Genomic DNA, 21,776 nt, shown 5'->3' with positions numbered 1-21,776 from the left:
GTTTCTTTAAGCCATGCCAGTCGAAACGTTCCATCACCAAGCGCACTGATGCCATGATGGAGGGGTGGGCCAGGTCATGGACCATTCAGAATGGCTGTTGCTTCCATTGCGGGAGGACTACCGGGCGTGGGGAGCCAGTTGAGAAGTCACACAGTACCGTGTCATAGCTGCCTGGTAGCTTCAGGTCTTCAAGGTGCTGACTGATGAAAGCAGTTCGGAAGGCCTGTGTTTCTTCATCCCCTTTTTGGGCCTGAGTTAATTAGGCGTAGTTCAGGCGGGGGATAAATTGTGGATGGTGGGCCTTGAGAGCACATCAGCAATGACGTTGTCCTTACCCGCCCAGTGTTAGATGTCAGTGGTGAACTCTGACACATAGGAAAGGTACCGCTGCTGGCGCACCGACCAAGGGTCCTTTGGCATGGCGAGGGCCTTTGTGAGTGGCTTATGGTCCGTGAAAACAGTGAAGGGCCTGCCATCCAGAAAGTAGTGGAAGTGCCTGATGGAAAGGTACTGGGCCAGGAGCTCCCTGTCGAAGGCACTGTATTTCAGTTCGGGAGGTCGGAGGTGCCGGCTAAAAAACGCTAGCGGGTGCCACTGTCCATCGACCGATTGCTCGAAGATGCCCCTAATGACTGTGGCGGACATGTCCACTGAGAGAACTGTGTGGGCATCGGGCCGAGGGTGGGCGAGTAGGGAGGCGCTAGTGAGGAGGGCATCTTTGGTTTGGTCGAAAGCTGCTTCGGCCTCCTTCGTCCACTCCTTCGTCTTATATTTTGACAAGATTAGGGCAAACAATGGGTGCATTATGTGGACAGTCCCCGGGATGAAACGGTGGTAGAAATTAACCATTCCCTTGAACTCCTGAAGGCCCTTGAGAGTTTTCGGCCTGGGGAACTGCTGTATAGCCTTGACCTTGTCCGGTGATGGCGCTGCCCCATCCACAGTGATGGTATGGCCCAGAAATGGAAACGACTCCTTTCCGAACTGGCATTTGACCACGTTGACTGAGGCCAAATTCTGCCAGGCGGGCAAATAGTGCGAGGAGATGGGTTTTGTGCTCATTGTGATCTCGACCGGCGATGAGGATATCATCAAGATAAATGGACATGAAATCCAGGTTTCTACCCACCGCATCCATGAGCCGCTGGAACATTTGGGCCGCGTTCTTCAGACCAAAAGGCATCCGCAGAAATTTGGCCAAATGGGGTGGTGATGGTGGTTTTGCCAATATCATCTGGGTGGATGGGGATTTGGTGGTAGCCCCTCACCAAGTCGGCCATTGACACCATGCAAATTGCTGTGAAGTCCTGTATATGGGAGATGGGATATCGGTCAGGCGTGGTTGCATCGTTGAGCCAGCCGTAGTACCCACACGGGGGTCAATCCCCAGAGGCCTTTGGGACCATATGAAGGGGAGAGTCCCAAGGACTGTCTGACCTGCAGACTATACAAAGTTCTTGGCGGTGGGAGAATTCCTCTTTAGCAAGCTGCAGCTTCTCCGGCAGCAGTTGGCTGAACTTGGCGTGGAGTGGGGGGACCCTGTGTGGCAATATGGTGGTAGACGCCATGGTGGAGGTGAATTGTGGCCATAAGATGGCAGGGAACTCATTGAGGATGCAGGAGTACTCACTTCTGAGCGTACAGATGGTGACTACTCCAGGGTCGTGCGCGCTGGAAGACTCATCAGAGAGTCTGAAACGTACGGGCATGTACGAGTCTCTTGCCTTTGAGGTCCACTAGTAAGCTGTGCGCTTGAAGGAAGTCGGCTCCTAGGATTGCAGTTTGTACCATAGCAGTAGGAATCTCCATCAGTACTTGTCTCACCCCAGGGGGTACTAGATGCTTCGTTTGCCGAAAGTCTTTATTTCGGCGCCGTTCACTGCCTGTAGGGCTGTGCCTCATGTTCTTGTGTGGGATTCGAGGGCGGTTGGGGGAAGCACACTCATCTCTGCTCCGGTGTCCATCAGGAAATGCTGTTCACTGGTCTTGTCCGTCACATGCAGGAGGCTGTTCACGTGGCCAGCCGTCACAGCCATCAACAGCGGCTGGCCTGGTTGTTTCCCTGGTATGAACGGGGCTGGGGGCACTTGCAGGCTTGGGCTCCCCAGCGTTGAAACACCAGGTGGTAGAAACACCAGGTGGTTTGGTGTTCCTTCGGCCTTTGCTTGGGGGCGGTTTGTTATCGACTGGGTCCAAGGCGGGCAACCTGACCCATGATAGCTTCGTTCTCCCGTTTAGTTCTCCAAAGTACATTGGTGCAGGCTGCGATTCTCCGTGGGTCAGAAGTCCTCATCAGCCAGTAGAAATTGATGTCTTCCGGCACTTGTTTCAGGAAGGCATGCTCAAACATCAGGCGGGATTTGGGGATGGCTCTGTCCCCCAGGCCATCGAGGTTCATCAGCCTGGCCACGCATTGTCGACGGGAGAGACCGAAGGTGCCAAGGAGGAGGGCATTGAGAGCGACATGATCCTCCTCTGGTGGATCATGGATCAGGTCGTCCACCCTGGCCGCAGTTTCTTTGTCAAGGGCACTCACCACATGGTAAAACATCATGGAGTCAGAGGTGATCTAACTGAGGTGAAACTGCGCCTCCGCCTGCCCGAACCAAGTGTGTGTGCGATGCGTCCGGGGGGGGGTTGTTTGACTGCCACTCCATACCCAGAGACCAAATAAATGTCTGGGCTCTGCGGGGTCACCAATGTAGCAGTAGCTACACGCACAGAAACACACCACAGGACTCAGTGGGATTTCAGTTGAACTGCTTTATTTGAACTTCACGCACTCCCCTTTAAGGCTAACGGGAGTTCTGCCCCTTGCGGCAGTGATGTCATCATGTTGCCTGGGGCGCGAACTGTGGTCTAAACCATGAGGTAATCAGCAAGTCCCAACGACACCATCTTCCTGTAGCAAGACATGTGTGCCGCCACATTGGCACAATTTTTAAAAAAAACTAAAGGCAGATGTAGTTTTTCTGCAGGAAGTGCATCTTACCAAAGCAGAACATGCTAATTGAAAAAGTGGATGGGTGGAGCAAGTAATATTGTTGTCTTTTGGTTCAAAGGCGAGTGGAGTCGTGATTTTGATTAATAAAAATGTACCAGTAATAGTAGAAGATGTATCGATTGACCAAGCTGGAAGGTTTGTAATGGTACATTGTTAAAATTTATGCAGAATCCTGGATGTTTATGAATATTTATGCTCCAAATTATGGCAATGAAGCCTTTATGAAGGATATATTTTTAAAAGTATCAAAGGGTAGACAAAATATATTGGGGGGGGGGGAGGCTTTTCTGTTTGGATCTGATATTGACTAAATCAGCGAGAACAGTAATAAGGGTGAAAGCCACAAAAGCAATGCTATCGTTCATGAAAGATTTAAATCTGATTGATGTCTGGAGGCAGCTCAACCCCACAGAGAGAAAATATTCAAGGGTCCATGACTTGCACACAAAGATTGATTTGCCTTTAATTGTCAGACCACTCACCATTAACCTTAACTGTTGCAATAGTGGAAAAACAAGAAAATGTGTACAGATGATGTCTTAATGCCACGTTGTTGAGAAGGACAGGCTTCTGTGAGTTTATTCAGAGACAGAACTATTTTGTGAGACAAATCTCCCTTTCACCCATAACAGTTTTTTGATATGGGATATGCTTAAAGATTATCTAAGTGGGCAAATTATTTCTTGTACTAAAAATCTTAAAAGAGAATATAATGCAGAATTGGATGGTTTGGAGAAAGAGATAACAGAACTGGAGAAAGAATATCAGAGGAAGGGTTTACAAGTAAAATATAGACTTTTAGAGAATAAAAAAAGAGATGCAAAAAATTACAAACGTATAAAATGGAAAAAATTATTTTAAAAAGTAAGCAAAAATATTATGAATTAGAACGAGCACAAGGTCTTGTCTTGGCAAGTGAAGTCAGAGGAGTCATTGAGGATAATAAATCCAATTAAAACAAAAGCCAATATCCTAGCATATAATTAAAATAAAGATTAAAGATATTTTTAGACAATATTATTCAAAACTATATAAATCAGAATTACTAGGAGATAATAATGAGATGGACGAGCTCCTTGTGAACGATGAGCTTCCGAAATTAGAGGGGAGAGAACAGATGGAATTAAAAGTTCCTTTCACAAGAGAAGAAATTGAGAAGGCTCTGAACACTCTGCAGGCTAATAAGTCTCTGGGGGAGAATGGGTTCCCTCCTGAGTTCAAAAGACAATTTATGGATTTGTTGATACCTCTTTTAATGCATGTGCTCGACTGGGCAGTGGAGACTCGGACTCTCTTTCAACAGCTATTATTAGTGTTACTGGGAAAAAAAAACAAAAAGACCCATTTAAAAACATCATCATATAGACCTATATCATTTTTGAATGCTAATTTATAAGATATTGAGGAAGACATTAGCTAACAGTCTGGGACAATATTTACCTAAATTAATACATATAGATCAGGTGGGATTTGTTAAAGGAAGGCTCTTCAAATAGTCTGGGTAGGCTATTTAATATAATACATATGGTTAAATCAAAATTGAATTCCAGCAAAACAGTCTCCCTCAGAGTGGAAAAGGCATTCAACTGTTTAGAATGGCTTTTTTTTAAAAAAAAAATTGGAGAAATTTGGAATAGGTAGAACATTCATAAATTGGATTTTTAAAAAAACTATCATGAACCACAAGCCAAAATTATAACTAATAGTCAAATGTCAGCAGTTTTCCCTCTGAGTAGATCAAGTAGACAGGGGTGTCCCCTGTCCCTAGTGCTTTTTATCTTTCCAATTAAACTGCTGGCAAAGATTATAAGGAGAGATCTGGATAGTAAAGGCTTCAAAGTTAGACAAGAACATAAAATCAGTCTATTTGCTGATGGTCTATTATACACCTACACACACCTACATAGTGACAATGGAGAAGGTTCAGAGGAGAGTCACAAGGACGGAAGGTTCTCATATGAGGAGTGTTTCACATCTTTTCGCCTGTACTCATTGGAATTTGGGGGAATCTCATTTAAACGTTTTGAATATTAAAAGGCATGATCAGAGTAGATGTAGAAAGGTTGCTTCCCGTGGTGGGAGAGTCTAGGACAAGAGGCACAACTTCAGGGTTGAAGGGCATCTGCTTAGAACAGAGATGTGGAGAGTTTTTTTTAGCCTGAGGGTGGTGAATCTGTGAAATTGCCACAGGCAGTTGTGGAGACCAGGTCATTGATGTCCTGTTCAATCAAGAATCTACCAATCTCTGCCTTAAATACACCCAAAGGTTATGGGGAGAAGGCTAGGCAGTGGGGCTATAAGTGGGAAAATGGATCAGTTCATGATTAAATGGCAGGGCAGACTGAATAGCCTATTTCTGCTCCTACATCTTATGGTCTTATCTTAATCTGATCTGGCAGAATCTCTGGAGAAATTGCAAACTACACGAGAAAAATATGGAAGGGTTTCAGGTTATAAAATTAATATGGATAAAAGATAATGCTATTGACGAACTTTGATTATGAAAGATATCAAAAAGAAAGTTGATTCAAATGGAAAGTAGATGGAATTAAATACTTTGGAATAATAGATGATGATCTACAGAATTTGTACAAATTAAATTATATTCTCTTGTTAGGGAAGATAGAGGAGGATTTTCAAAAATGGAAAGATATGCCGATTACTTTGATTGGAAGGTTAAAGGTTAATTGTGTCAAAATGAAAATGATGCCAAGATCACAATACATTTTTCCAATCCTGCCTATTTTTTCGCTGAATTTTTTAAAAATTATTAAATAATTATATTGGGAAATTTCTATGGAATAATGTGCTGAGAATTTCATGAGAAAAATTAAAGTGGGATTATAAATTAGGAGGATTTATGCTACCGGATTTTAGGAAATACAATTTGTCAGCACACGCCAGATTTCTTTAATCTTTAATCTTTCCTTGAGGAAGACAGGACCACTTTCACCCCCCCAAGCACACCTTTCTTGGATTCAAATCAGATTATACTCAATGAAGGAGGACAGCGAAGGATTTGAAACAGGAACGTTTTTGCATGAAGGCAGGGTATTACTGAAACATTAACAAGGATAACAGCAGATGATCCGGAGCTTTATTTTTTGGGGTAATTTTATTGAAATAAGTAATAAATTAACTTAAATTCCAAATTTCTTCTGTCAAAGCAGCTAAAGCAGTGGCTAAGAATTGATTTGAAACTACTTGGAAGTCTGAGTCTCCTTTACTCATAGAATGTTAGACTGCAGGATGAATAGTTGTATAGTTATGGAGAAAATAACATACAATCTTAAAAAAATATATTTGTCAAGATATGGCAGCCATATAGAGGCCCAATTATAATAATATCATGTTGTTACAATATAAGCAGATGTGACTTCCCCACATATTTTAGATTTTTTAATGGATAGTATGTGTGAGCTTTGATAGGTGGTTTTATATTTTTGTAGGGAGGGTAGTAGGGTTTTTTTGTATGAAAAAGTTTAATATATTGTGATAGAAGATTTTATTTTGTATATTTATAAAAAATGAAGAATAAAATATTCAAAAAACCTTTATTGCATCAGTGTTTTGTACATTTTTTTCCAGATATGCAACATAACAATTGTATTAATAGTGTTCTGGTTTTCTGAGGTCCAAAAACGAGTCAGGCAGCGCAGAGGATTTTTCAAGAAATTTAATCCTTTATTTGGAAGTAAAGACTGAAGCAATCAGAGAACAAGTCACTGATCACCCACTGAGCACAGCATGCTTCCTTTCTTTTATGTTTAATCCTGACCTTGTTCAATCCATCATGTCCCTTATCTTGGCTACACATTGATTCTCAATCAGACACCATTATTGCTTAGTATTACTTATTTACTTATCTAATCATGTTTCAAGACAACATGCTCTGACATTTTCTGCCACTATTTTCTTTTATGCCCCCCCCCCCCCCCCCACTTCTTATTGGAGTCTCCTCTGTCTTGTAAAGTTCTTATCACATGCTATGCTTCTCACCACCCTTATATTTTATCCATAAATGGTACGTGGTTACACCGGGTTGTTAATTGGATACATATGGTTGCAGTTAGATACATAGTAGTAAATGTTCAAAAGAATAGAGTAATACAAAAAGATAGATAGTAAGTAAAAAGTAATTATTTACAAATACAAAATAAATTTTTCCATGCATTTATATTTTCCATAATAGCTGGGCAAATGTATGCAATTTCATCTTGGTAGATGTTCATTCATCCATTCCAACTAGAATGTTCTAATGTTTTTGTAAACTACATTTATTTTAAAGGACCTGTTGATAGCTCCTAGTTTATTTGTGGTAATAAAACAGTTAATGTCGCCCATTAGATTGAGAACTGCTAGTTTTTTTTTCCTATATTGTAAGATGGAAACTGGCATTTCCATTGTAAACCTGAGGTAGAAGAGCCTGGATCTTCTGATTGAATCATACTGGTTGTGATCTGTCCAAATGGAAATAACTGGCTGCATCATTGAACTGATTTTGTACCTCTTCTCTGGGAGACAGTCACAAAGATGGAGTGTTTGTTAATAATGTCATTAATGTGTGTAAATGCAACTAAAAATTTGAAAAGCCATCATGTTTAATTGTTTAAAATAATTTGAAACCAAAATAGCATTAATTCAGATTGTACAACTTTTTATTACAAATTTAGCCATTTCTTCCCACTTGGTGGGCCCATAATTAGAATGTTACAATAGATATTTCTTGCTTAAAAAGTTTGAAACTTAAATGAGAAAGTCTGACCAAAAATGCATTGAGCTAGTTTTTTTTCCTGCTACAATTGCAGAGGCCTAACTGGAAATTTCACTATCCAGCACCTTCCAGACTCGTTTGTTCTAATTCATATACACCTTTGAGCAATCTGTAGTTGGGCCTTCACAAATGAATTGTCTATTATTTTCTAACTTGTTTGGAATCAATGACTTGGTTTCTATTTAACATATGCAAGGGAAATGCCCTCAATCTATTCAGTGCCCTCCATAATGTTTGGGACAAAGACACTTTCTTCTTTTTGTCCCTGCACTCCAGTTTTAAATTTGTAATCAAGCAATCAATATGTCATTAAAGTGCACATTCCAGATTTTATTCAAGGTATTTATATACATTTTGGTATAACCATGTAGAAATTACAGCACTTTTTATACAATCTCTGAATTTCAGTGGACCATGTTTGGGAGATTTGGCCTCACAGGTATTTGTAAGTACTTGGGCTTGTTTAATTACTTCATTGATCCAGATATAAGAGCTAGGCTTGCTTCTCAGCTTTTGCTCACCTTTGGAGTCTGGAGTTGCCATTTTTCTACATACAGACCAGAGTTGTGCCAAAGAAGCCATGAAACAGTGGGCGACGTTGCCCAAATCATAGGATTAGTAGAATCAACTGTTTGGAACGCCATTAAGAAGAAAGAGCATACTGGTGAGCTCAGTAATCGCCGAGGGACTGGTATTCCAAGGATGACCTCTACAAGAATTCTCATTGAAATGAAAAAAAATCCCAAAACGTATGTCCAACAGATCAAAATCACTCTTCAGGAGGTAGATTTATTGTCAGAGTACATATATAACATCACATACAACCCTGAGATTCCTTTTTCCTGTGGGCATGGCAAAATTAGTGCAAAACATAAACTACACAATGTGAACATGTAAACAAATAAAAGAACTGTAAACCAACTGCAATACAGAAAGAACAAAAGATCAATAAAATGCACAAGAGGATTGAGTTTGTTGTTGAGGAGTCTGGTGGTGGAAAGATAGCAGCTGTGAACCTGATGGTGCAAGTCTTGTGGCACCTACACCTCTGCTGATGGCAGCAGTGAGAACAGAGCGTGTGCTGGGTGGTGTGGGTCTTTGATGATTGCTGCTACCCTCTGGCAGCAGCGTTCCCTGTAGATGTATGCAATAGGGGAGAGTTTTGGTTGTGATGTCCTGGGCTGTGTTCACTACCTTTTGGAGGGATTTATGCTCAGGAGTATTGGTGTCCCCACACCAGATCGTGATGCAGCCGGTCAGCACATTTTCCACCACACCTCTGTAGAAGGGGTGTGAGAAGAGGGTTTCTGGTGTCAACAAACCTCCACAAACTCCTGAGGAAGTCGAAGTGCTGATGTGCTTTCTCCACGATGCCATTGGTGTGTTAGGTCCAAGAACTTAAATTTGCTCACCTTCAACACCTCTGATCCCCCAATGATCACTGAATTGTATACTTCTGGCTTTCCTTTCCTGAAGTCAACAATCAGCTAAGTTTTCAATCCCCATCCTTTATGCAACCCACTACCGTGGTATCGTTGGGAAATTTGTAGATGGTGTTATTATCTACTGTCCTCAGAAGACTTCATGAACCGAAATACAGGGGCTCCACTGCAAGATGCAAACTGCTAGTTAGCCACAGAAAGGATGGCCAGATTACAGTTTGCAAGAAGTATTTAAAATAGCCTGCAGAAACTGGAAAACTGTCTTATGGTCAGATGAGACTAAGATGAACCTGTATCAGAATGATGGCAAGAGCAACGTGTGGAGGCGTAAAGGAACTGCCCAAGATCCATGGTTTGCATCTTGCAGTGTAGCCTCTGTATTTCTGTTCAGGACGTCTTCTGTAAACTAGTCATTGACACATCCCCACCTGCCTCCTGAGGAGTGTTTCTGATCTGTCCGACATGAGTTTTTGGATTTTTTTCATTGTGATGAGAATTTTTCTGTCGTAAGCAGTGGAGATCTTCCTTGGAATATCAGTCCTTTTGCAGTGACTTCATAATGTTCCTAACTGTTGATTTCAGTGATCCTAAGGTTTGGCGGTGTATCTTAATGGCTTCTTTGATTTTCATTGGCACAAACCTGGACCTCGTGTTGAAAATTAGCAACTGGACTCCAAAGGTGAGCAAAAGCTTAGAAACAAGCTCTCTTATACCTGCACCAATGAAGCAATTAAACATACCTGAGTACTCACAAACAGCTGTGAAGCTAAATGTCCCAAACATTATGGTGCCCTGAAATGGGGGGACTCTGTAGAAAAAGTGCTGTAATTTCTACATGGTCAAACCAAAATATATTTAAAGAAAACCTTGAATACAGTTGGGAATATGCACTTTAATTACATGAATTGTTTGATGACAAATTTAAAACTGAGGAGCACAGGGGCAAATAAAGGGGGGGGGGAAACAAAGGCACTGTATGTGCCCATAAAAGTTGGTGTAAAATCTCATTCATGTAGCCGGTTTGAAGTAAAATGGTTCGTACATACTTGAGTCATTTCCTTTAAAAAGATTGGGGAAGAAATGTATATTCAACGAGTGGGGATAAATCTTCATCCCTTGGTTCTGTCCCATTTCCCTTTGCAAATAGAATGGTGGGTTGCATGGAAGTCGTAAAGGTATCCTTTTCAGGTTGAACTCGTCAGGCTCTCCATGGATTACATCTGTTTATTTACATCGGTGGCAAGGATTTGAGTATAAGACTAATGTCTGTTCAAAAGGTAATAGAGCTTGTTTGATCCCTTCCTCAAACTGTACAAGGTGTTTGTAACACTTACCAACCTGCTTCTTTTGAGGGTACCGTCTGTCAGATCAAGTCTACAACGTTCTACTTGGTAAATTTGACCGACAAGGTGGGGGACAGGTAGCTTTTGATGATTTCATCCAGTGCTGCATTGTCTTGCAGGTACGTTGCAGATCATTTACCAAATCTATCTCGTTATAAGCTTATTACTTCACTGGATTCAAAGTGAATTGAAGAATGTGATTATGACAAACTGGTTTGTGGGGACCATCTAATTTGGGGGATCTCTCCTCCAATGTTCACAGCAAATAAGCAGCAACACACTTGAGTCAATTGCACAATCTGCCCTGACAAGATGCTCAGGTGTTCAATAATATGGACTGTAAATAAATCCTAATATTCTTTATTGAGTCACTTAACAAGATGGAAGTCAACCTTATTTAACTCAATCCTATCATCATATTCTATTTTTCCTCTTGTCTTAATGAGTGGCAAGATTTATTAGGGGTGACAGACATGAGGGAAGAATAAATACCTTACTCAATGTGCCCAAGGGCCTCTGTGTTCTGTAACTAGCTGAGGTATGATCTTTTGGATTAGGCTTGGATAGTCTTGTCATTAGTATCAATTACCTTCTGACCTTCATCCCTAATGAGTAAGCACCTTGAAAGAAGGAAGATTTGAGGTTTTTTGAGTTGTATTAAATGCTATTTAACCTAATAAAATTTATGATTGAGCATTTGAAATATTTTCTCTCAATTATCACAAAATAAAATTTTTATCTGGCACAGGGATTATCAGATTTTCACAATACTCATCAGAGTAGGGTGGATGAATCGGAAAGGAGCTCCAGGAATTGTATCTATACACAAGTCCTAGTGAGGGAAATGTTGACCAGTGAGCCATATGCTAAACCACTGTGGTTATTCAAACAGCTGGACAGCAGATTATCAGTTTACTGGGATATTTTGGGGCTAAGATCTTTAATTATTCAAAGCAGCCAATGCTTTGTTCAGGTTCAGTGGAGTAAAAAGGATTCAATATTAAAGGTTTTTTTTCTTTTCAGAGGCTGACTGATGTATTCAGACGATTTGATACTGACCAGGATGGCTGGATACATATTTCATACGAGCAGTATCTTACGATGATCTTAAGTGTAGTCTAAACGTTAACTGAACCTTTGTAATGTCCAGACAATTGTTAGTCTATTAATTTGATCGAATCATCAGACACACTTTAAACGTAGTTTAGAACACGTGCTTGTGTAATTTTTAAAACAAATGCATATCTGCATAAATTGTCAAACTGCACTTTATGAAATGGAACAATTGACTATGTACCTGATTTTAATGTCTTAAGCATGGAGCTGTGCCACACTGTTTTATAATGCAATGAGTTTTGATAAAGTATACAACTAAATATGGCAAAGAATAGCTTTAAAGACTGCATGGTGCCTTATTTCTCATGTACAATAATGCAAAATTCTACAACTTTCGCTTAATATACTTTTGATTTTAAAAATCTGGAATATTACAATATGAAAAGGAAATTAATTTAATATGCAGGCCAATAAGCTGTACTTAACAAATTTCCTTAATAGTTGTGTATATGCTATGTATAAAAATGTGCCAGATGTTCATTAACTGTAACAAGGTAAATCTAATGTAATTCAAACTTGAAAATAAATCAAGATTTTCAGTACATCTTGAGTGCCTTTTTGTTCAGATGCATGCATTTTCAAATATGAATGGCAACAGTAATGCATTGGTCAACTTTTGTTAAATTCCATCATCAATGGTCCTATTTGGTTATAGAGATCAACAGGGTGAATTTGCATCCACTTGTTTCACTGCCTTGGGTTCCCAAACTCTTGCCAGTTTACTGCTGGCCACAGAAATTGGAGCCAGCTTAATTGAGTGCATCGGGAACATCAAATAGAATCCTTTGAACAAGCATTTTTAGCCCCACCTCTGATCTATTATCCTCAATTATTGTGGAAGTACTGCCTTAAATTAGTTAAGAGCAACCAAATTTTTAGTTTTTGAGTAAAAGTTAAACTAGATCAGGAATGGTCAAGACAGTTCTTCCAGTGGCTAATTTTTTTTTCTGTCATATGTTTTCTGGACAATGCAAATGAGTTGATATCTTTTCTTACCCAGGCATCCTGCACTAGAGGTAGATCTTGCACAGTAGCCTCAGCAGTTAAACAGCACAGGCTTTTTGAATACCGATGTATTTACAAAAGAAGACCACCTCCCCAACTATAGTCCTGGCTCCTGCCTGGGAGCCCGAGGTGATTTCTTCGCTGTGGAGAATGGAGTTGCCAACTCCGGCTGCAGCCTTGGACCCAGCTTCGTTTGGCATCTTCCCAACCAGAAGCAAAGATTTCAGGATTTTTTCCTGTTATTGTAATAAAACTAGCGTCTCAGAGCCCCACACGGGCAAGCCAGGTGTGGATTTTTTTTTCTCAATCTGTGATGTCATGTCAGCGCTAAAAAAAAATTTGGGTTTTGGATCTTTGGAACATGCAACTTGAAAGGGGGAAAAACTGATAGCATCGAGGTTAACGCACCAGCGATCGGGGCTGGGGTTCGAATCCCACACGGTCTGTGAGGAGTTTGTTTTTCCCACCTTTCAAAATGTACTGGGGTGTAAGTTAATTGGGTGGCACAGGCTCATAGGGCCTGAATGGCCTGTTACAATGCTCTATATCTACTTTGAAACATTTAACATTTTTTAAAGGTTATCTGTTTTGGGAAAGCAATAAGTAAAATTAACTTTATAAATATGCTTCCAACAGAAGTCACAAAAACTAGGTTGTATATGTCACTACAAAATAGTTTATACATTTCCAATGGGAGGGATGCATTAAATCAGGATACTGTGACAGTTTTTAAACCAAATTACACATGGTGGAACATATTTCCTTCCGTTTGTAAGGATTAGTGTCGATATTTCAGTAGCTGGTTTGTAATTTTTTTTATATAGTTCCCCTGTACCAGCTTTCCTGCAATTGCTACCAGTTATTAGATACCTCAAAAGCACACAAGATTCAAACAATTAAGAATTTATTTACATTTTTTCAGCAGCCTTGAATTTTACAAAGCAGAAAGTGATGCTTGCTCTTTTTTGTGCAGTTGGCTGGTCATGGATGAGCTTGTAATCAACCAAATGAGAATTCATTAGCAAGATCAAATCAGCTATCTTAGTTTTCCATTACTCCAAAGGAGAAAATGTGCTATCAGGGACAATGGATGGTTTGTGTCGAGACATACAGCCTACCCAAACCCCATTTGTTACTAAGTTTAAGCATATTCAGCTGCATCCAAGACCATGTATAAAATATAACACTGTTGCTAAAGACTGTTCATCACTGGAGACTATTAATAACCCAGTAGCATATCCTCTTTAATAAAAATGCAAAATGTTACAATTATTAAAACTAACCAAATTCAACTTCATGGCAAATTTACCCATTTATAAATTTTGCATAGTATAGAAAATCTCCAATAATCTGCCATCTTGGCACTTTGGTATTGGACTGGCGGGTTTTCCAGATTATTGGAAGTTATTCCTATTTACACCACTCTTAGAGTATCATTAAAATTTGCAGTGAACCTCATCATTTTAAATCAAGGAGAGGAAACCAAATGGAGTTTGAGGGAGCATAAAAAAGTCCACTGAGTTTAAGAGACTATAGAACATAGCTCCTTGTAAACCAGATTCCAAACCATTGAATAAACATTGTAAAATACCTTTTTTTCTGTTATAGTAGTACCAGTGACTCTTAAAGAGAAATACCATAATTGTCTTGGAAAATACTGGCACTGGCTGAAGAGAGTCCCTGGTACCAAGTCAGGTTCTAAATTTTTTCTGGCTGAATACACAGTACTGTATATCCCACTATCATTGTAATAAACACCTTAAATATAGTAAATTATGAGCATAAATAACTAACCATATAAGGTATGATCATTCAACAGTTATTTTCAATAATAAGGAATACATTTATGCTAATTCCTGCTGATTGACTCAAGTCACTACCACAATGCAAAATTATTCAAATTTGCAAAGGCATCTTCCATAGGTTTATTAAAAATGAAGCCTTAAAGTAGGGTTTTATCTGTTGCACAGATGACAAACTTCATCCATTTATTCTGTTCCATTATTTCCTGGCTCCTCAATCGATAAGAGAATTTCTGTCTCTGGGACCTGAAAGCCATCTGCAACTTCAGATTGAGGAGGTGTATTTTTTTTTAAAAAAACAGGCTTCAAGAGCAGTTTGTGCAGGATTTGTTGAATCACCTGTATTATTCAAGGTCATCTCTTATTTGATGGTGCCATTGGCCTACCAATCCAGGTAACAGGAGCTGTTGGAATTAAATGGGCAAATTATGTCACAAAACAATGATAAAGTTAAATAAAAAAAGCTCAACTATTTGAAAAGCAAGTCCACCTTTTGAATTCAGTACCATCCACAGATCACACAAGCATTCTGGTAGTATCTTTGTTTAATTTCAGTCTACAGAAATGATACTGATCTGCAGTCAATATAGCACGTGGTTTTGCAAGGGGTGGAAACTCAAAACATTGATTCAAGTTTAAAACTCAAAAAAGTGAGAGCCCAGGGTGCTGAGGGGGAAAACAGGGTAATAATTCCATTAAAATATCAAGGCAAGAGCGTATTCTTCTCCAGCTATTCAAAATGGGAACAGACTTTGCAACTGATTTTACTGTAATTGATGTGAAAACGTTCAAACAATGCTCAGCTTCTCATTTTTATTTTTTTGCACCATAAATTGAAATTTTGAACAAATCATTTAAAATGAGTCGAGCCCCATTGTCAAAGCGCTATATTACAAGAGCAGATATGACCACCTGTGCTTGCCTCCCATTTTTAAAGTTTTTTGGCACTATTGCTGAACCTGAATTTGATTCACAATGTAATGCTCAACCCAAATGTGACTATAGAGGTGTCTTTCGATCATCTACTCGCAGCCTATAACAACTCAAAAGAAATGCACATTCCCTGCTATTTTGATCATTTAAATAAAATTTTATGATTGGGCTGTTGAAACCTTGTCTTAAAATAGAGACTTTGACATTTTCATTCTTTGATGTGCTAAGCATTTAGAAGGGATGTAAGTTGGAACTCTTTTTCTTTACATTTTTACAACCATTAAAGTCTCTGTTCTAACAGCTTTAAAAATCTAGTGATATTTTTTGATCTGAATGGCACTTTTCAATTGTCAAATCCAGGAATATCCCAGACCTTCTAGTCATGTTGTATATGGAATACAATTCATTTTTCTAAAAATGAACTATTACATGGAATAATTAATGAGCTGAGAAATGAGTTTCGCCATGCTACGAACACTGCAATTTCAAATAGGAACTGCACTGTTGAGTCATGAAAATAGAGGTAAGAAAATTTACTCTTCACAAACCTTAAAAACACAGCTTACATGTCAGTCTTGTTACAGGATTAAAAGTTGAATTAAAGCCCAAGTAAGTTTTACCCCTCCTTTACAATTGGTGATCATAGGCAGCGGCTCCCATCAATTGATGAGATCTATGCAAGGAGTGTCTGCCTGTCCCGCATCAGACTGGTCAGCCGCCAATGAGCCTGCAGCTGACGTGGACATTTACCCCTCTATAAATCTTCGTCCGCGAAGCCAAGCCAAAGATATCCATTGCTTTTTTTTCTTATTCATTAATTATATTTACATTGCTCGTGTGTTTTATGTACATGGGAAGCTGCAGCAAGCAAAACGTCCACTGCATACATACATTGTACCAATGTATAATGACAATAAGCTTTCCACAAGACATCGTAAACATCTAGTTTTTGATAGTTATGGATATAAATATAAATTTAACCACTATTCAGTTTTTAAAAAACTTACATTGTTGAAAATTAAGTTGATGAGAATTGCTGGCACTGCTTCCAAAAGAAGAATGAAAGTTGAGAATAGTTTCCTGGAGAATCTTCCTCTCACGCCCCTTTTCAAAAGATATCTTAATATTTATATCATCTCAATGTAATGATTACAGAACAACAAATTTTGGTGTTACAGGTCTTATTGTTGCAAGTTATTGCATTGCTCCATGTCTGAGAGAGACTTGAGAATGTCAAGAGGGAAGGAAATTTCATGGAGGAACGGAACTCTTTTCCCCCACCAATGGATGGATTAATGAAAGTAATTATATCAGGGGGTGGCTCCACAGCCTCCATGGACACTTACTGGAAACGCCCACACCTCATTCAGCCTCTCTCTCTCGTCTCTGTCTTTCCCTTTTTTTTGGGAGGGGAGGGGTGAGAATAGGAGGGGGAGAAACACCACATGTATATAGATTGCTGGGAGATTTTTATATATTCTGTAACAGTCAGTGATGTGATGTCCTTGTTTATTGATGAAAAATTAAAAAATACTTTTAAAAAAACTCTTCCCCCCCTTCATTTTTACCCAGTGGCAAAATTATATACCATAAAACCAGAGCTTGAATTTGGCCATCTGCAGCAAATAAAATAAGATTCCAATTCAGGGTATTTTAAATAGAAATAAGTTATCCAATTTATTTTTGTAAGTTACCGCCCCCCACCTCAGGCAGTCCCTGAGGATCAAGGATCACTTGCTTCCAATCTGGTTTTGTAGATTCCGAGCTGGCTAATTTTTTTAATTTAAAATCTAATTTTTAAAAAATTTAGTTATAGGCCATATTGGCCCACGAGTCCGTGCTCCCCAATTAACCTACAACCCTTGGTATGTTTTTGAAAGGTGGGAGGAAACTGGAGCCCACAGGGAAAACCCACAGACACGGTGAGAACATACAAACTCCTTACAGACAGTGCAGGATTCAAACCCCGGACCCGATCACTGGCGCTGTAAAGGCGTTGCACTAACCACAACCCCAACCATGCCGCCAATAAAGCCATGGATGGAGCAGGTGATGGGCTGTTTATGACATGGTGCGCTCCTTAGTCAGGTTACCACCACCACTACTACAAAACTTAAGAGGCAAACTGATCCCAAAGTTGTTCCTTTGTGCAGCCACTCCATAACTGGGCAAGATTGGTCAATTTTCTACAATTATACAGTATATGGAAAATTCATCCAAGGACAGTGGGGTGCATACTATAAAGGCTGGTTTCACATACTGGCAAGCCACAGGCAAAGTCAATCATGTTTTCTGGCTAGCCAGCGAAACAAAAATCAAAACCATCTGAAATTTAGCATTAATTTAAAAGTATTTTTTCTTCATATTTTGGCAGAATAATGAACAAAATATGAACAGCCCCAATAAACAAAGAAAAAAGTTGACCTGTTGTTCGGTAAAGAGCTGTCTCATTTATCCCACTTGCTGCAGTGAAGTTATACCTTTCCAGCATTTAGCTCTGAGATTGCCGCCAAGATCTGTTGCCTTGAACCATCAGTCTTTACACCCAGCTCTTTTAAATCACCATCAGTTAGTGTAAGGAATGCTTCCATATCCACCTAGGAAAACAAGACAGAGCTCATGTCTTGAAGAAACATTTATTCCACACATTGTTCTCTTGGAAAATGGATGTCTTTAAGACAATATTTCTTTTAAGGGGCTCTGCTATTAAGCAGCATTACAAAGAAATGCTACACCTTGCAAAACAAATGCACTTAATGAAGCTAGACCAGGTTTTAATGGAGAATGTATTTACTGACCACAAGGTTTTAGGCAAAAGCTGGGAATGGTGGACAGAGAGGTATAGGGTGGTGGAAGGAGGGGGGTGGAGGGATAATCAAAAGGTAACAAATTATTGGAAGAATGGAAGTTGTGAGCTGCTGCCTCAGGCCACCAAAACCATAAAGCACCCCCAACACCCTGGTCACATCTCGCCACGACCTTCCAGCAGAAGGCACAGAAGCCCGAAGACCAGCACCGCTAGGGTCAAAAGTAGTTTCTTTCCAACACCTAGAAAAGCACTTGAATCTACCCTTGATGCACTAATCAGGGACTGCTCCCACAGAAAAAGGATTGCCTGCACTATTTCTAAGTCCATTTTTTTTCCACTAGGACAACTGAGTATTACATTTTAATTTACATTTTTTTTACTTTAATTAAGTAAACTACTATAGTATTTTTCAAGTGTTTTTTTCCTGTTCAACTACAGTAAGAACAAATTTTCATGCAGATGAACATTGTTTGATATACACAAGATAATAATCTATCATGATTAAATTTAATTTCCAAGTGCAAAACCAAGCAATCTAGTCAAAACCAGAATGCTGGCAGAGAAACAAAAACTAGTATAATGGATAAATATTGGGAGAATTTGGTAAGATGAATGGGTTACATACATTTTAAAAACAGATCTTATTTGAAAGAATGAAGAATTCATATTCAGTAACGTTGCAGGATCTTTGGAGACTTTTATGCACATTTCATAAGCAGGTGTTAATTGAAATGACAGCATGAAATGAATAGACAATTGATTGGAATTGGAGACAGGCTGGATGGTTAGATAACTACAAGGCTTCTGAGCTTTCTGCAAAGTGCTCACAGAAAGGTCAGTCCTGGCTTTTTGAAACCTAAGACAACAGCTTGACCAAGAGAGGAGAACTCCTGTTGTTTGCTGAAGAAAGTGGGGGTTTTCGCAAGTCAGGAGTCACATGGGCATCCTGGCAGTTTGTGGGGGTGGGGGGGTTGGTGGGGGTGAGGTGAGCGAGCGAGAGCGCGAGAGAGAGATCTCAATAAGCTCTCTCAGCTAGTGTGTGTGTGTGTGACACTGAAAGTAGCTGAACAGTCCAAGCCAGGAAGCTTATTGAAACTGATGAAAAGCTGCAGAGCGGTGGATGGCTGGAAGTGCTATCTGTCTGATGTTTCTCTTGGAATAAGTGGAACAGACAGGAACTCTGCGGTAGCCTGAAAGAAATAAGTTATCATCTGGAGAACCCTAATGGGGCAAGTTTCATCAGCAAGGCATTGAGGTGACTAATGTTGGTATCTCAGTTGTGGAAATCCTGGAACAACAAATCTCTCTCTGCAAACCCTACGAGAACCTTCCTGAGTGGTAAACATTTACCGTTTGAGCACCAAAGCCTGGTGAACTTTATACATGAAAATTCTGTGCACAGTAAAAGAATTGTCTGCATCCAGAGAACTTGGAAGAAGGAGATTAAACTGTGAACCAAATAACTTTTCTTAAATTTAAACACACATTACTTAGAATTAGAAGGGGGTTAATTTGGGTTAGTTAAGTATAGAGATAAGTGAAAGTAAGATTCTGTTTTCATGTTTAAAGATAATTAAAAACAACTTTTGTTTAAGTAACTACTTGTCTTGGTGAATGTCTATTGCTGCTGGGATTTGGGGTCCTTTGGGCTCGTAACACTAGATACTAGGATTTGTTACAGATTCAAAAAGAACAGTCTGCCAACCATTAATGGTGGTCTGTTGTTCTGCAGATCTCTTATTTTGAGGTACCTGGTCCTGCCACTAATTTCTTCATGACCTCTCAACAATACATAGACCCATGGATATAATTTTGAAATTGTCACATATTTAAAATCAATAATGCAGCTATTTATTACTCTTAAAGTCCAACAAAGTGAACTTGTATTAGAATGCAGGTTGAAGTATAAATGTCAGCCCAGGAGAGTGAATTTCTCTGCTATTCTCAAAACTCATGCACATCATTTAGATCCACGCATGCAATAACTGGGAACTCAAAATAAATACCATCAGGTAAATAAACCAACAACAGATCATGTCATCAATATCACCTCAAGTTAGGTGGTAAACTAAGTTTGGGGATGCTTTGAAAATCCATCCTTCAGAGATATTTACAGGAAGGTATATGGTATGTTTTTTTCATGTCATCAAGGATCCACCAAATTACACAACTGGACAAGAAATAGAAATGAACCACGTTAATTTGTGCGAGACGGGATAGAAGAGCCAGTTTTATCCTGGAAACTGAAGCAATTTTCCAATAAACCTCCAGAAGATTATGGAAGGGTGAGATGGCAGAACAAAAAAATGTTCAGGAAAATAATTCAATCATGTTAATGGAGCTGGGAATTACATTTTTACAGAATAAAAGGAGACAGCTATATCCATTTAAATAATAGAAATTCTCTCAGAATTCACAAATAATTTGTGATCTAGATTAGAATATGTTCTCACGGAATTTATGTAAAAGAAAATCTACACAAGTCACTCCATTTTTTTTCCCGATTTGCAATTCTTGCTGCATACACAGATCACGTGGTTTTGCATTCCTTTCATTTAATCTCAATTCCAAGCACTACCTTGAAATGCAACCTCCACCCCCTTCCTCATAAATGCGGGGGTCAGCTAAAATTAAAAATTATATACAGAAATGAACATTTTGAAAGGTATGGAATAATGGTATTACCTCTTGTTCTTCAAATATGGGTTGATATTTTTCAAGTGACAGCTTTTTTAAAATGCTGGATAATTCATCTAGGGAGAAAATTAAATGGTACAGGTACGAGTTAACCACAATCTCTGCTTCTTTACATAAATGATGTAGAGGCTCTAATGTGATTTCATCAAACATTTTTGATGGGTGTTTAGTCATGGCATAGTAAAACATTAGAAAGCAACATTAAAACTACTGCATAGATTCTCATAAAGCATATTCAAATTTCATCCTTCAAAGAAATTACAATCAATCATTGATATTTATAATCTCTCTCCCCTCCCCCTTACAGAGAGCATACCTTGCAAAGATCAAGAATTGCAATTTTCATGCACTCTGGTTGTTCACATGCAGGAGCAGAGCAAGACATTAAAAAAAGGGAAACCTGCTCTTTTTACACACATCTATTTGCCTAATTGCAAACCTCAATAATTAGCAATTAAAGAGAAACCGTAATGCTGGAAAGGGCCCCAGGTACAAAGGAGCAAGGACCCAAATTTGACAGTGAGCCAGAATAAATATCAGGGCAAGTGACTGAAAGTGGTTGGGGATTTTTAGATCCAGTATCCACTGGTTCACCAAACTACCCTCCCAAATCCCCACAAAACTGAAACCTTTCAAAAGAATACTTCACCATGCAAATTACCAATTTGCATGTCTTTTCCAAAATACCTTGGTTCTGACAGAGTCACAGACCTGAAACATTAGCAGTTTCCCTTTCCACAAATGCTGCCCGACCTTGTCTTTTTCAGATTTTTTTTTTTATTCAGCATGCTGTTAATAAAATTCCATAATTTTTTTTATATTTTATTTGTTTTTTCCCAAAAAATATACAT

At 39.3% G+C, this 21,776-nt stretch overlaps 2 protein-coding genes across 5 annotated transcripts in view; one reads left to right on the top strand and one right to left on the bottom strand.

Annotated features, from left to right (window-relative positions):
- pdcd6 (programmed cell death 6) overlaps window positions 1–12,221 on the top strand; it is a 92,103-nt gene extending 79,882 nt beyond the window's left edge. For all 3 annotated transcript variants that reach the window (XM_069906387.1, XM_069906398.1, XM_069906392.1), the window contains exons 5-6: window positions 10,573–10,682; window positions 11,587–12,221. In XM_069906387.1, the coding sequence (XP_069762488.1) occupies window positions 10,573–10,682; window positions 11,587–11,685 (209 nt within the window). In that variant the 3' untranslated portion in view covers window positions 11,686–12,221. The remainder of the gene's footprint in view (window positions 1–10,572; window positions 10,683–11,586) is intronic.
- Window positions 12,222–13,571: 1,350 nt separating this feature from the next.
- Window positions 13,572–21,776, bottom strand: part of LOC138747283 (ankyrin repeat and SAM domain-containing protein 6-like) — a 51,111-nt gene continuing 42,906 nt past the window's right edge. Inside the window, exons 12-15 of one of the 2 annotated variants that reach the window (XM_069906367.1) lie at window positions 20,914–20,981; window positions 17,900–18,016; window positions 16,427–16,523; window positions 13,572–14,890 (exon numbers count right to left, since the gene is read on the bottom strand). In XM_069906367.1, the coding sequence (XP_069762468.1) occupies window positions 14,841–14,890; window positions 16,427–16,523; window positions 17,900–18,016; window positions 20,914–20,981 (332 nt within the window). In that variant the 3' untranslated portion in view covers window positions 13,572–14,840. Of the gene's footprint in view, window positions 14,891–16,426; window positions 16,524–17,899; window positions 18,017–20,913; window positions 20,982–21,776 lie in introns of those variants that run through there. The other variant, XM_069906374.1, reaches the window with a different exon arrangement.

Source organism: Narcine bancroftii, chromosome 1, assembly GCF_036971445.1.
Source record: "Narcine bancroftii isolate sNarBan1 chromosome 1, sNarBan1.hap1, whole genome shotgun sequence".
Classification (NCBI taxonomy): domain Eukaryota; kingdom Metazoa; phylum Chordata; class Chondrichthyes; order Torpediniformes; family Narcinidae; genus Narcine; species Narcine bancroftii.
The sequence above is the reverse complement of the archived record's forward strand: the minus strand, read 5'-3'. Positions and strand labels throughout refer to the sequence as shown.